Source organism: Bombina bombina, unplaced genomic scaffold (assembly GCF_027579735.1).
Source record: "Bombina bombina isolate aBomBom1 unplaced genomic scaffold, aBomBom1.pri scaffold_763, whole genome shotgun sequence".
Classification (NCBI taxonomy): Eukaryota; Metazoa; Chordata; class Amphibia; order Anura; family Bombinatoridae; genus Bombina; species Bombina bombina.
The window spans coordinates 1-15,000 of NW_026511754.1; the positions used below are offsets into that span (position 1 = coordinate 1).

Here is a 15,000-nt window from a genome sequence, read left to right on the forward strand (position 1 = left end):
TTAACAGAGAAGATTTATTAAAACCCAAAGCAAAAAATATCACGACCAAAGAAGATTCAAATTATGAATCCTCATTCATAACTAGATATAATGATAATCATAAAGAAATTAAAAAAATCTTATCAAAACATTGGCCATTACTTAAACGAGACCCCATATTTAGATCTATCTTACAAGAAAAACCTAGATGTACTTTCAAAAGAGCTCCCACAATAAAGGAGAAGTTGGCACCAAGTAAGGTTGTAATGTGTAGACGTATGTCCAATACCTCTCACCACAGCTCTCCAACTTCAATGAGGTCCAATATAGGAACTTTTAGATGCAATACAAGTAGATGTCATATGTGCAGATACATCACCAATGGTGTAAAAAATATTATCTCCAATAGCACAGGGGAATCTTTTGCGATTAGTCAAAGAATAATATGTAATTCCAACTATGTAATTTACTGTATAACATGTTTGTGTGGCCTACAATATATAGGCCGCACCTGTAGAAAAATCAGACAGAGATGGTCAGAACACTTGAGATGTATTCTTAAAGGATCTGACAAATAAAGCACTTCTAGACACCATTTTCTATACATGGCAAAAATAAATGTGTAATGAATATTACCCCTTTAGAAACTATCCCCGCAGTTAGTTCAGAATAGAATGACCAAGTTACGCCAGAGGGAAACATTCTGGATTTACAAATTCAAAACTTTATATCCTAAAGGTCTCAATGAAGTTATAGACTCTGCTGCTTTTTAATCCATCCATTTATACTTCACCAATAGCGCTTCACTATTTTTTTTCCATATATCATTTTATATACACATATGTCTATATATTCCCATCATTAACACATATACCCATCTACACACATACACATATATTTTTTAAACATTGCACATATCACTTACTTTAGACCATTCCCCTTTAACACCTACCACCATATACTATACACTCACTCACTCACATTTTTCACTTACACTTATATCTCTTACACTGCTTAATAACACCACCTAATACCCAATTAGGTACACAGACACACATGCCCCATGTCTAGTTAGCATAATCAACATATAAACCAATATATGATTACAGACCATAACCTATATGTCATTGGGTTCCTTATATATATTTTTATTTTCACTGACAATATTTCATTTATTTAGTTTTAGATTTCAACATATCACATACACTTTGTAATAACACAATAAATTCCTATGTATTGCATATTATATATACCATATCGTGACTATCTAATATGGATATTTTCATATATATATCTTTCGAGTTATTGTCTCATAGTTCCTTTTACATCACCTGAGACACGTTAACACTTAGTTTATTCTATGTTCCTGTACATAACACTTATATATAACATTTTCATCACACATCTCATAATATTCCATAATTGCACTGTCATAGTTACATCCTACAATTCAGATAATACATTCATAGAATTACATTTCATATCGTGATATCGCGATATTTAGTTACACTCCTTTGCAAGTCATAGTATCGATATAGTTCACGATCAAACACATTATAATCTTGATCACTTCATTTTTTTGCATTTATATATATTCCAATTTTATTATATCTTTTTTCGGCTACAGACAGAGCAATATTATTGGTGCAGCCAGGCACACCTCTCCTATTAGGTTGAAACCATTCACTTTTAGAATTGAGACATATCCTTTTATTAGTTTTCACTGTGTCTATCATATATCACATTAGTTTAAGTTATATCCAAATATTGCTTACATTTCAATAACACAATAAATTCTATGTATTGCATATTATATATATATCACTATATTGTGATTTTTTAATATGGATTTTTCCATATATATATATCTATCGAGTTATAGTCTCATAGTTCCCTTTACATATCACTGACACGTTTACACTTAGTTTAGTTCTATTGTACATAACACTTATATATAACATTCTTCATCATATCATCACATAATATTCCACAATTGCACAGTCATAGATTATCCTAAATTCAGATAATACACCCTAGAATCACATCATATATAGTGATATCGCGATATTTAGTTACACTCCAGAACTTCGTTGCAAGTATAGTATGATATAGTTCACATCAAACACATCATTATCTTTATCACTCATCTAGGTCATTTTGCATTCATAACTATTTTTTTCTATTTATAAGTTCCTAAATTTCAATTTTATTAATGTTTTTTTCGGCTACAGACAGAGCAATTTCATTGGTGCAGCCAGACACACCTCTCTATTAGTTTGAAACTATTCATTTAGAATCAGACATATCCCTTATTGTTTCTCACTGTGTCTATTTAAAATGAATTTATAGAATGAAAATGTGGTTAATTATATATGTTTTATAGTATGAATATCACACATTAGTGTAAGCACGTTGAGATAAGAGGGTTTTTTTGCTTTACAATATTTACGATAACATTGTATCTATATATATGGTATCCACCGCTTCAGTCTTTGACAAATTTGTTTAGCATTACAATGTATATAGAATTTGTATATTAGTATTAGAATTTTAGAAAATATCTTTGTATCTCTCTGACATGTTGTCAGGAACTGACGTATGTAATTAGTATAGCACCTGTTTAACATTGTTCAGCTGTTCAACATTTAGGGTGCACCAGTATATAAGAAGGAGTCTCCAGTCCTGTTAGTATTATCAGCCTGAGGAAAAAGCGCGGTCAGCGCTTAGAAACGCGTAGCATTATCACACAGATCTATTGTTTGACCTGTGTTTGTTTTTAAATATTTTATTAAAACTTTTTAATCTTTATACTGGAGTCCTTCTCTATATTCATCTGACGTTTATCAGCAGTTGTCCTGGGGCATTCATCTCACTGCAGCAGCATAGCCTTGGTATACATGTGCACTAGGTCACCGCAATATACCTAGTACGCCCCATTTGCACTACAGTGTGCAACACAATCTGTGAGTATTCCTTTGTGACCACAACTTAACATCCACTATATCTTCATAATTGATTTGCACTAGGGGTCGCCCTCTTGTTCTCTATATCTCAGTTTGGACAATACCTCTGTGAGGGTATTAGTCATAACTGCCGCCATGTCTTGTAAGGCTAGATGTACTTGGCGTCACTTGAGCGGGAGTTATAGGTTCTGACATGTGGGGAGAGCTAGATGGCATAACCTCCCTTTTGTCAGTCTGAGAAACCTCTGGTGATAAATCTTTAAATGCCAATATGGTCTTTATAATTTATAGAAATTTCAGTACATTTGGTACACATTCTAAGAGGGGGTTCAACAATGGCTTCTAAACATATTGAACAAGGAGTTTCCTCTATGTCAGACATGTTTAACAGACTAGTAATGAGACCAGCAAGCTTGGAAAACACTTTAATAAATGTAAAACTGCAATTAAACAAAAACGGTACTGTGCCTTTAAGAGAAAAAAACTATCACATAAACTGCAAAACAGTGTTAAAAAGTAGTAAACTTCGAAATTTTTACAGTGTGTATAAGGACTAAAGCAGCATTGCACCCACTTGCAAATGGATGATTAACCCTTTAGGCCCCGAACCGGATTTGAAAAACGTTAAAAAACGTTAATAAACAGTTAAACACCTTGCCACAGCTCTGCTGTGGCTCCTACCTGCCCTCAAATACATTTAGGGAAGAAATAAGCCCTCTATAGTGGTCCTCAGATGCCAGAGGACTCCTTTAGGGAAGCTGATGTCTCAGTCTGAATAAGAACTGCGCATCCAGAGTGCGAAAATAGGCCCCTCCCACCATGCACTTGATGTCAGAGGGCCTTAAGAAAATACTCCTAGGAGTATCTGACTAGCCATGTGGAAACTAGGCCCCAAAAAACATTTATCACCCTCAGAGAAAAAACGTTCTTACTATATAACATGCAAACGTTTTGTCACTAAGAAATATGAGTATTAACATGAATATTACCCTTTTTTGTAAGCATGATCCCAGTCTTGTTAAATCACTGCATCAGGCTTACCTCAATTATACAAGGCTCTGTCAGCATTTTCTAGATCTTATCATCTCTCTAGAAATAAATATACTGAACATACCTCAAAGCAGTTAATCTGCAAACCGTTCCCCCAACTGAAGTCTTTCCCATACTCTTCAGTTATGCGTGAGAACAGCAATGGACCTTAGTTACAAACCGCTAAGATCATCAACCTCCAGGCAGATTCTTCTTCTAATTTCTGCCTGGGAGTAAAACAGTACGACGTCGGTACCGTTAAAAAATAACAAACTCTTGATTGAAGGTAAAAACTACACAAAGTCACCACATATCTCTTATACTTCCTATCTTGTCGAAAGTTGCAAGAGAATGACTGGGGGTGGCAGTTAGGGGAGGAGCTATATAGACAGCTCTGCTGTGGGTGTCCTCTTGCAACTTCCTCTTGGGAAGGAGAATATCCCACAAGTAATGGATGAACCCGTGGACTGGATACACCTTACAAGAGAAATAAATATTTTTTTTAAATGTACCATTTCCATATAGTTTCAGCTCTACCACAAGCATATATCAAATAGAGCAACATAAAACAAAAAGTACATTTATTTTAGTGTGGAACACATTAAAAGCAAAGTTTTAACACTTGAGTTGAGTGGCTGGAAAAGTATTCTTCTAAGGATACTTAAACAGAGGAAACAATAATAATCTGCATATCAATGTTATCCTTGATTGACTGGTGGTGAATGCCGTTACAATCAAGGACAATATATATACTCATTTGTAATATGCTGGAGATAAAAGCATGAGGTTAAAATCCTATATTTCATAAGAGACATAGAATTATTGTCCAAAAAATTAACAAATTTAGGCAAGTATTCCTGCTTGCTTTTCCGAAGAGCTACTCTGTATACATCGTTACCAGTGCACCAGGGAACTAAGGGTAAAATATGCAAATTAGATATATATTTAAACCTACTTTAAAGCAGTACTTGGAAGTACTATAATATATCTCATTTGTATATCTTACTCAGAGTTCCCTGGTGCATTGGTAATGGTATATACAGAGTACTTCTGAGAAAAAGCAAGTATGGATACTTGCCTATATTTTCTATACAATAATTCTGTCTCTTATGAAATGGGGGATTTGTATCTCATGTTTTTATCTCCACCATAACTCAAATGAGCATTGCTTTTTCTCAGGAAAACTTTTGCTGATCCAGACTTTTTTTTTCTTGCTGTATACTGTAGAAATATGAGTCTCTAGCGCTGAATTAGAGTTGGTGCTGTTCCAAAGGAAATCCATTTACACCAGTGGAGAAAAGAGATTGTTGTGTTGCTGTATTTGCACATAAAGTAACAAGGAAGAAGAAATACAAACCTGGTTGAACAATGAAACAGAATCTTTAAATGCTCCATGTATCAAACCTCATTGATAGGAGGTTTATAAAAAACCCAGAAGGGGCTATAAATCCCTGTCTGTATTAGATATGAGCTTACTTAGTATATATGTATGGAGAATTAAAAGTAACAGCTTTTTTAATAAAGTAACTTTTTGCCTCCAATTTTCTGTAAATGCTAATTTGTTTAAAAAAAAAAAAAAAAAAAAAAACAAAAAACATTTATTTGATGTTTAAATTAAATTAAAAGTTGAGAAATCCCAGTACAAATTAAGGGCTAGATTACAAGTGGAGCTTTTATTTATCGGCTTGCTATTGCTACCACGAGCTGCATGACTTACCCCTTTGCTGTGGTAGGTTCTCTGCAGTATCTGACGGGATGAGAATGAGGCTCCCATTGGAGCCTATGGAAGAACGCTCTTGTAAATGTAAAACTTCCCTGCAATGCGAATGCGAGGTCGCATTGGCATTGCACCTAACTTGTAATAACAGTGCATAACATTTGTGTGTGCTGGTATTACTGAGTGGAGTTCAAATATCGCTTTGCGTAAGCGATATTTTTCGCTCCACTCATAATCTGGTCCTAAATGTTAAAAACCATGGTGGTAAAGATTGAAAGTAAAATTAAAATAAAATTACTAGTAGTATTGTGCAAAAAATATATATAAAAGGATGCTGCTAAACGGTACAATGAATATGTGTCTCCAAAAACGTTTGTAGATCATTGGTGGGTGGCAGTTAGTGTTAGCGTGATGGTCGGGTGTCCACATACTTTTAGCCATGTAGTGTGTATGTACAGTTTCTCACAAAAGTGAGTACACGCCTCACATTTTTGTAATTTTTTTACTATAGCTTTTCATGTGACAACACTGAAGAAATGACACTTTGCTACAATGTAAAGTAGTGAGTGTACAGCCTGTATAACAGTGTGAATTTGCTGTCCCCTCAAGTGGAAATGTCCAAATTGGGCCCAAAGTGTCAATATTTTGTGTGGCCACCATTATTTTCCAGCACTGCCTTAACCCTCTTGGGCATGGAGTTCACCAGAGCTACACGGTTGCCACTGGAGTCCTCTCCCACTCCTCCATGATAACATCATGGAGCTAGTGGATGACCTTGCGCTCCCCCACCGATGCTCAATAGGGTTTAGATTAAGAAGACATGCTTGGCCAGTCCATCACCTTTACCCTCAGCTTCTTTAGCAAGGCAGTGTTCAACTTGGAGGTGTGTTTGGGGTCATTATCATGTTGGAACACTGCCCTGCGGCTCAGTCTCCGAAGGGAAGGGGTCATGCTCTGCTTCAGTATGTCACAGTACATATTGGCATTCATGGTTTCCTCAATGAACTGTAGCTACCCAGTGCCGGCAGCACTCATGCAGACCCAGACCATGACACTCACACCACCATGCTTGTCTTTATACTTTTCACCTGGTTGCCGCCACACACGCTTGACACCATCTGAATCAAATAAGTTTATCTTGGTCTCATTGGACCACAGGACATGGTTCCAGTAATCCATGTCCTTAGTCTGCTCGTCTTCAGCAAACTGTTGGTGGACTTTCTTGTGCATCATCTTTAGAAGAGGCTTCATTCTGGGACGACAGCCATGCTGACCAATTTGATGCAGTGTTCGTTGTATGGTCTAAGCACTGACAGGCTAACCCCCCACCTCTTCAACCTCTGCAGCAATGCTGGCAGCACTCATACGTCTATTTCCCAAAGACAACCTCTGTATATGACGCTGAGTGTGTGCACTCAACTTCTTTGGTCGACCATGGCGAGGCCTGTTCTGAGGGAAACCTGTCCTGTGAAAACGCTGTATGGTCTTGCCACTGTGCGGCAGCTCAGTTTCAGGGTCTTGGCAATCTTCTTATAGCCTAGGCCATCTTTATGTAAAGCAACAATTCTTTTCTTCAGATCCTCAGAGAGTTATTTGCCATTAGGTGCCATGTTGAACTTCCAGTGACCAGTATGAGTGCGAGAGCGATAACACCAAATTGAACACACCTGCTCCCCATTCACACCTGAGACCTTGTAACACCAACGAGTCACATGACACCGGGGTGGGAAAATGGCTAATTGGGCCCATTTTGGACATTTCCACTTAAGGGTGTACTCCCTTTTGTTGCCAACGGTTTAGACATTAATGGCTGTGTGTTGAGTTATTTTGAGGGACAGCAAATTTACACTGTTATACAGGCTGTACACTCACTACTTTACATTGTAGCAAAGTGTCATTTCTTCAGTGTTGTCACATGAAAAGATATAATAAAATATTTACAAAAATGTCAGTGGTGTATTCACTTTTGTGAGATACTGTATATATCTCTATGGCTCCCCTAATTTGTTGATCCCTCATTTATACAGTACCAATCATACATTACTTGAGAATTAAATCTGCAAATTATTGTTGAAGTCTACAATTAAATATGTTGTGCTTGAATAGTGCAGGGATGGACCTTGATACATTAAAAGGATGATACAACTAGGATGGATTATTTTTGACCAACAAAAAAATGCATTCGCCCCATTTCATCCCACTGGTAGTTAAATGGTTAATAACTAATTGTGAAAATCTGCATAACTAAAGATAAGATAAGCTAATGTTTAGCCACGTGAGCTATGCAAAAAGGACATAGAGGCCAATTTAACAAATGTCTGTCGGACCTGATCCGACAGTGCGGATCAGGTCCGACAGACATCGCTGAATGTGGAGAGCAATTTGCTCTCCGTATTCAGCATTGCACCAGCAGCTCACAAGAGCTGCTAGTGCAACGCCACCCCCTGCAGACTCGCGGCCAATCGGCCGTCAGCAGGGGGTGTCAATCAACCATTTTGGCGATTCCTGTCCGCCTTTAGACTGCTGCTCCATAACTTGTATTTCTGGCGAGTCTGAAGACTCGCCAGAAACACGGGCCTTCAAGCTCCGTTCGGAGCTTGATAGATAGGCCTCATAGGCCCCAATTACAATTGATCAGGATTCCCATGTGAAGTGCATTGCAGGACTTTTCATGTGGTTCTCCAATTTTTAATCCATTCCAAATTGTTCAAAACCACTTTCATTTGAGTATAATACGTGTGTGGTGTGTGTTGTCTTTAGAGTACAGAATGTAATTTTATAACAATCCATTACTAATAGCAATGGCATGGGAAAGGGAACTCACGTCTTTCCTAAATGGTGTCTCATGTCCGTCTGTGTTCTTCATAGGAGATAATGAAACCACTTCTTTTGTCATGTTTATTCTTATTCAAAAGAGGAGATTCTCCTCTTTCAAATAAAAAAGCAAAATGAGAGGTATCCTAAAACGTCCATGTCTACCTAAAAAATTAAACTCTCTGGCGTCCAGTAGAACAGGATATTACATTCCTCATGGTGACCACCTGCATCTTATTTAAATGATTTTTAATTCAGAATAAGGGGCCTATTTATCAAATGTCTGTCCGACATGATCCGATCAGCAGATCATGTCCGACAGACATCGCTAAATGAGGACAGCAAACCCATCTCCGCATTCAGCATTGCCCAAGCACTTCTGGTGAACTGCTGGTGCAATTCCGCCCCCTGCAGATTCGCGGCCAATCAGCCGCTAGCAGGGGGTGTCAATCAACCCGATCATATCTGATCGGGTTGATTGCTGTCCGCGGCCTCAGAGCAGGCGGACAGGTTATGGCGCAGTGGTCTTTAGACCGCTGCTTCATAACTTGGTGTTTCTGGCGAGCCTGAAGGCTCGCCAGAAACACGGCGCATCAAGCTCCATACGGAGCTTGATAAATATGCCCCTAAGTATTATCCTTCTTTGAAATGAAAAGTCACTTTTCATTCTAGGACTGGGGTGGCTAACTTTTTTTTAAATAGTGTATCACTAATGTATACTTAAACTTAAGTTAAGATAAATTAACCTGTTTTATACCAACACATTTTCTAATCCATATTAACCCCTTAAGGCCAGGAATGTTAAACAAAAACTTGCCCAAAGTACCCAGGAATTGTTAGCATTTTTGCTATCACTCCATTTAAACAGAAATAGAACCTTGTTTTATATTTTTTTATTTAGCCATCAAAACTATATATTTTATTTTAGTATACAACCCAAGGTATTGATCTATGTCCATTTAGGTATAATTCATGCCACTGTTTCACCACCAAATCTGATCATATAATTAAAATTGTTAACTTTGTCACAAACTTTGGGTTTCTCACTGAAATTATTTACACACAACTACTGTAGTTATAAAACAAAAATGGTTGTAAAAGCTTCTCTGGAGTCCCCTTTATCAACCTTATGACACGGACTAGTCTTGTTGTCTGCTGACTAAAGCCCAGATTGGCTACTCCAAATAAGGAAAAATTGGGTAGAGTTCAGCTATTTAAAAAGTAAATGCAGTTAAAAAGATGTTATTTTAATTTAAAAACGTTAAGACTTGGCTGATATGTTATTCTATAGCAACACAACAGAAATGTCTTATAATTACAAGGTGTCTACTGTTCCCTTAATAAAGACGTCTCATAATAAGTCTTGAATAATATATGCAAAAAAATTCAGCAATTTGAAAATATAAAAAAACCTAACAGCCAATAAAGGGTTACATATTTAATAAATTGCATTGCTGGCAATGAGGAAAAAGTCAAACGTTACCAAATTCTGAGATCTGGGACTTCTATAGTCTTTAAACAGAGATGCATAGTTCATGTTAGTTAATACAAAGTGCATTTTTATTTTTGCTAATATTCTGACTCCAAATAAAATCTCTTTCATTTTTAAACAATAAAAAAAGACTAACAATGTTTATAAACAAAGAGTATCTGTGTTCACAACATTCAAAATCGTATTCAAGATATTGATTGTATACCGATACTCTCCCGAAAATGAATTTGAATTAAAGGGATAGTCTAATCAAAATTAAACTTTCATGATTCAAATAGAACATGCAATTTTAAGCAACTTTTTAATTTACTCCTGTTATCAATTTTTCTTCGTTCTCATGGTCTCTTTATTTGAATGTAAGCTTAGGAGCTTGCCCATTTTTGGTTCAGAACCTGGGTAGCGCTTGCTTATTGGTGGCTACATTTAGACACCAATAAGAAAGCGCTACTCAGGTGCTGAACCAGAAATGGTCAGGCTCCTATGCTTACATTCCTGCTTTTTCAAATAAAAATAGCAAGAGGACAAAGAAAAAATTATAATAGGAGTAAATTAGAAAGTTGCTTAAAATCACATGCTCTATCTGAATCATGCAAGTTTAATTTTGACTAGACTATCCCTTTAAGTAATTGGTTTTAAAAGTTAATTCAGATAATTAATTAACAAACTCTTTACAGTACCTTGGCTGCCCAGTTTATGAGCCACGATGGAATCATTCCTCCAGGATTATCAAAGTAGCACATGAAAACTACAAGGAGCAAGAAAACAGAGACTTGGTAAGTGCTGGTATTTTTGGATTACTTATTTTAATTCTTTATTAACAACTAGTCCTAAAGCCTGTGTACAGGGGCCAATTTTTGCAGTACAGCAGTTCCACCCCTTGCTCTCTCTCTCCCCCCCCCCATCTATTTGGCTCTCTCTGCCCCTCTCTTTTGCTCTCTCTCTCCCCCCTCTCTTCTGCTCTCTCCCCCTCTCTCTATTTTGCTCTCTCTCCCCCCTCTCTTTTGCTCTCTCTCCCCCTCTCTTTTGCTCTCTCCCTCTCTTTTGCTCTCTCTATCCCCCCTCTTTTGCTCTCTCTCCCCCATTTCTTTTGTTCTCTCCCCCCTCTGTTTTGTTGTCTTTCTCCCCCCTCTGTTTTGTTGTCTCTCTCCCCTTTTCTTTTGATCTCTTTCCCCCTCTCTTTTGCCGTTTCTCTCCCCCTCTCTTTTGCTCTCTCTAACCCCCCCTCTTTCACTTTCTCTCTCCACATTTTTTTTCTCTCTACCCTACCCTCTCTTTTACCGTCACTCTTTCTCTCTCCCTATCCCCCTCTCTTTTGCTCTCTCTAAACCCCTCCTTCACTCTCTCTCCCCCTTTTTTTGCTCTCTCGCCCCTCTCTTTTGCTGTCTCTCTCCCCCTCTCTTTTGCTCTCCCTCTCCCCCTCTCTTTTGCTCTCCCTATCCCCCTTCTCTTTTGCTCTCTCTAACCCCCCTCTTTCAGTCCCTCTCTCCCCCCTTTTTTTGTGCTCTCTCACCCCTCTCTTTTGCTGTCTCTTCCCCTCTCTTTTGCTGTCTCTCCCCCTCTCTTTTGCTGTCTCTCCCTCTTTTGCTCTTCCTATCCCCCCTCTTTTACTCTCTCTCTCCCCCCTCTTTTTTACTCTCTCTCCCCCCTCTCTTTTGCTGTCTCAACCCCCTCTCTTTTGCTCTCTCTCCGCCCTCTTTTGCTCTCTCTATCCCCCCTCTTTTGCTCTCTCTATCCCCCTCTTTTTCTATCTCAATCCCCTCTCTTTGCTCTCTCTCTCCCCCCTTTCTTTTGCTCTCTCCCCCTCCCTCACTTTTGCTGTCTCTCTCCCCCCTCTTTTGCGCTCTCTCTCTCTCCCCCCTCTTTTGCTCTCTTTTTACCCCTCTTTTGCTCTCTCTCTATCCCCCCTCTTTTGAGCTCTCTCTCTATCCCCCCTCTTTTGAGCTCTCTCTCTATCCCCCCTCTTTTGAGCTCTCTATCCCCCCTCTTTTGAGCTCTCTATCCCCCCTCTTTTAAGCTCTATCTCACCCGACCCTGCCCGCGTCACGCCCGACCCTGCCCCCTGTCAAGCCCGGTCGGCCCCAGATGCCAGGAGGTTAGTCTGCTGAAGGCTAGGTGTGTTTGTCCCTGCGCAGCCTCTACAGCGCATGACAGCTTTGGACAAACACACTTGGCCTTTTATATTATAGGATTGGAAGGGTAACATTTTATTTAGCATTTGTTTAGTTAGTGACATAAAATAAAAATGTAAAAGTTATGGTTAGGACAGTGCATGCAATTTTAAACAGACATAAAAATGGAAATATTGCTCTAATATGTTATATGCCAGCAACATTGCAGTAATAAAATGTTCTAGCTATGTGTTTAACCCCTGCAAAGAAATTAAGCACATAGTTAAATTCAGCTAAACAGCCACAATGTATTAATATGATATAGCTGAACACATATTGGGAGCCAATGACATGAGATATACGTGAGTAGCCACCAATAACCAGTTTGCTCTCAGTAGTGCACTGCTGCTCCTCATCCTATTTAAGTATGTTTTTCAACATAGGATTCCAAGAGAACAAAATAAATTTGATAATTAAATTTAAAAGTGTCTGAAAATGACACGCTCTGAATATGAAAGTTCTTTTTGACCTTCGTGCTCCTTTAGCAAACTTTTAAATTTACTTTTTTTTATTAAATGTACTTTGTTCTCTTAGTATCCTTTTTAAAAAAAAGGCATATCTAGGTAGGATGAGGAGCAGTGCAGCACTGAGAGCACACTGCTGATTGGTGGCTACTCACATGTGCCTGTTGTCATTGGCTCACAAGATGTGTTCAGCTAGATCCCAGTACTGCATTGCTGCTCTAAAGCTGACATTAACTATGGGCTAGCAAGTGGAGTGCAAACTATAGCACAGGTACCTTATCTTTAGCACTACCGTGTGCAAGAATAGCGCACAAGCCGTACTACAAGTTGATGGTAAAAAGGTTTAGCAGAAAATCTTACCATGGCAGACATTTATTTAGTTCAACTTACATAACAACCCCATTTATATTATTAAAATAAAGTATTTTTACTCATATTTAGGGTTTTTTTTGCCCACTTTTTTGCTCCATTGACTTCTATGGGGGAAAACATTATCGCGCACTGATATTCTAAGTTCGGCTTTTTGCGCGCATTGGGTTAAAGTGTGAGCAAATTTTTTTTATTTACAACTTGTAATAACGAGCGCTACCCCCGACACGTGTAAAAAACTTCTAGTGGGGTTAGCGCTGAAGCGGGAGCGTTAAATACCGTTCCACTTGTAATCTGTGTCTTGAGGTTTAAACATGTTAATTATTAAAATACTCAAAATCCAATTAATTGATATTAATCGTTTTAGTGAAAAAATCTGCATCTATCATCAATATTAATATAATTAAAGGACCATAATAGTTAAAAATAAATTTACATAATTTGTCAGAGAATGTAATTTTAAGACTAATGAACCTGCGCTACTGTCCTGGTCCCAAGTGGAAACCAGCGCTGATCCAATCGACAGCGCTTGTAATTAGCTCTGCTGACTGGATTAGCGACAGATTCCTCTTGGGACCAGCAGTGCTCTGTGGCTTGAGCGGTACTTCTACTGTGTGTTTAACTCTGCGCAGGGGTTAAACACATGGTGCACGGTCGCTAGTCTTAGAATTACATACATATAATGAATTAGAGCATGCAATCTGTTTATTATTCTGGCCTTTTAACTGCAGTGTTTTTCTTTACCACAGATCTTTATATTCCCCCGAAAAGTTAGTGAAAAACCTTGAAATAAACTTGCTTGAAAATTCTACGATATCCACGTTTTTAATATTTTTTATGCGTTTAACAAGTGCATTAAAAAAGTGAACTAGTAAAACATAGATTTTGTACGCTCTCTCACCTTTGCACCCATTTTTGCCATTACTCTCTATGGCTAAGCTTTGTTTGTAACTGTTGACGCGGATGATTCCAGACTTCTCTGGGCAGTGCGGAACGGTTACGCTCTTCGCCAATATCACATAGATCTTCCTTCCATCAATGTCTAAATTGCGTCTTTCACGGACATACACATACTTTGCTCAGATATAAAGAAAATGCACATAAATATCGCATTTAAATACCGTTAAATCTGTATGGAACTATCGGTGCAAACGTAAACAATGTAAATATACATACATAAAAATAATCACTGAAGTATAATTAAAGGGATAGGAACGTCAAACTTAAACTTGCAATACTCAGATAGAGCATGTTTTTTATAAACACTTTTGAATTCACTTCTATTTTCAAATATACTTTGTTCCCTGGGTATTCTTATGTTGAAAAAGAATATGCTAGCTAGCTAGTGATTTGTGGCTACACATATTTATCTCTTGTCATTGACTCACCATATGTGAGGTTCTGGTCATCTTTGAACCAAAAAACATTATTTCTAACGATTAGGACCCAAATTAGAATTGGAGCGCTACTGATAGTGTAGGATGTAATTAATATTACAAGTCCATTGTAAAGAAGAATCACCAAAGAACATATTACAAGTTGAAAGTTATGTGTTTAGCTCAAGCACATCACATAACAGCGCTAAAAAAAGGTAGCACAACATGAGACCTAAAACAAAGTGTTAGGGCTATAAGAAAAGTTTTACAAAACATATGGAAAACATATTAAAAAAATTATAACACATATATATACACACAGTATATATATAATGATCAGTAGAAAGAAATCCAGGGTCAAAGTAGTAAAAAAGTACATACAGCACTCAGCACTTGTTGTTTAGCTGGAAACAACAAGTGCTGAGTGCTGTATGTTTTTGACCCCCATGGTTTTTTATCCACAAGTGGACTTCAATAAAGTTTGGATTTTATTTTTACTACTTTGACCCTGGATTTCTTTCTACTGATCATTTCATTACGCCAGTATCTGGGGTCCTTAGGCTCGGAAGCCTCTCACTTAGCAGGCTGGGTTTGGACTCGCCTGCACCTACAGCCCTGATTACGTCTGC

At 37.9% G+C, this 15,000-nt stretch overlaps 1 protein-coding gene across 1 annotated transcript in view; it reads right to left on the minus strand.

Moving 5' to 3' along the window:
* Positions 1 to 10,671: 10,671 nt before the first annotated feature.
* The window catches only part of LOC128643933 (phosphatidylcholine transfer protein-like), a gene marked incomplete at its 3' end in the record, with an annotated part of 40,377 nt that continues 36,048 nt past the window's right edge, over positions 10,672 to 15,000 (minus strand). The window contains 2 exon segments of the mRNA XM_053696700.1: positions 10,672 to 10,739; positions 13,897 to 14,068. Of these exon segments, the coding sequence (XP_053552675.1) occupies positions 10,672 to 10,739; positions 13,897 to 14,068 (240 nt within the window).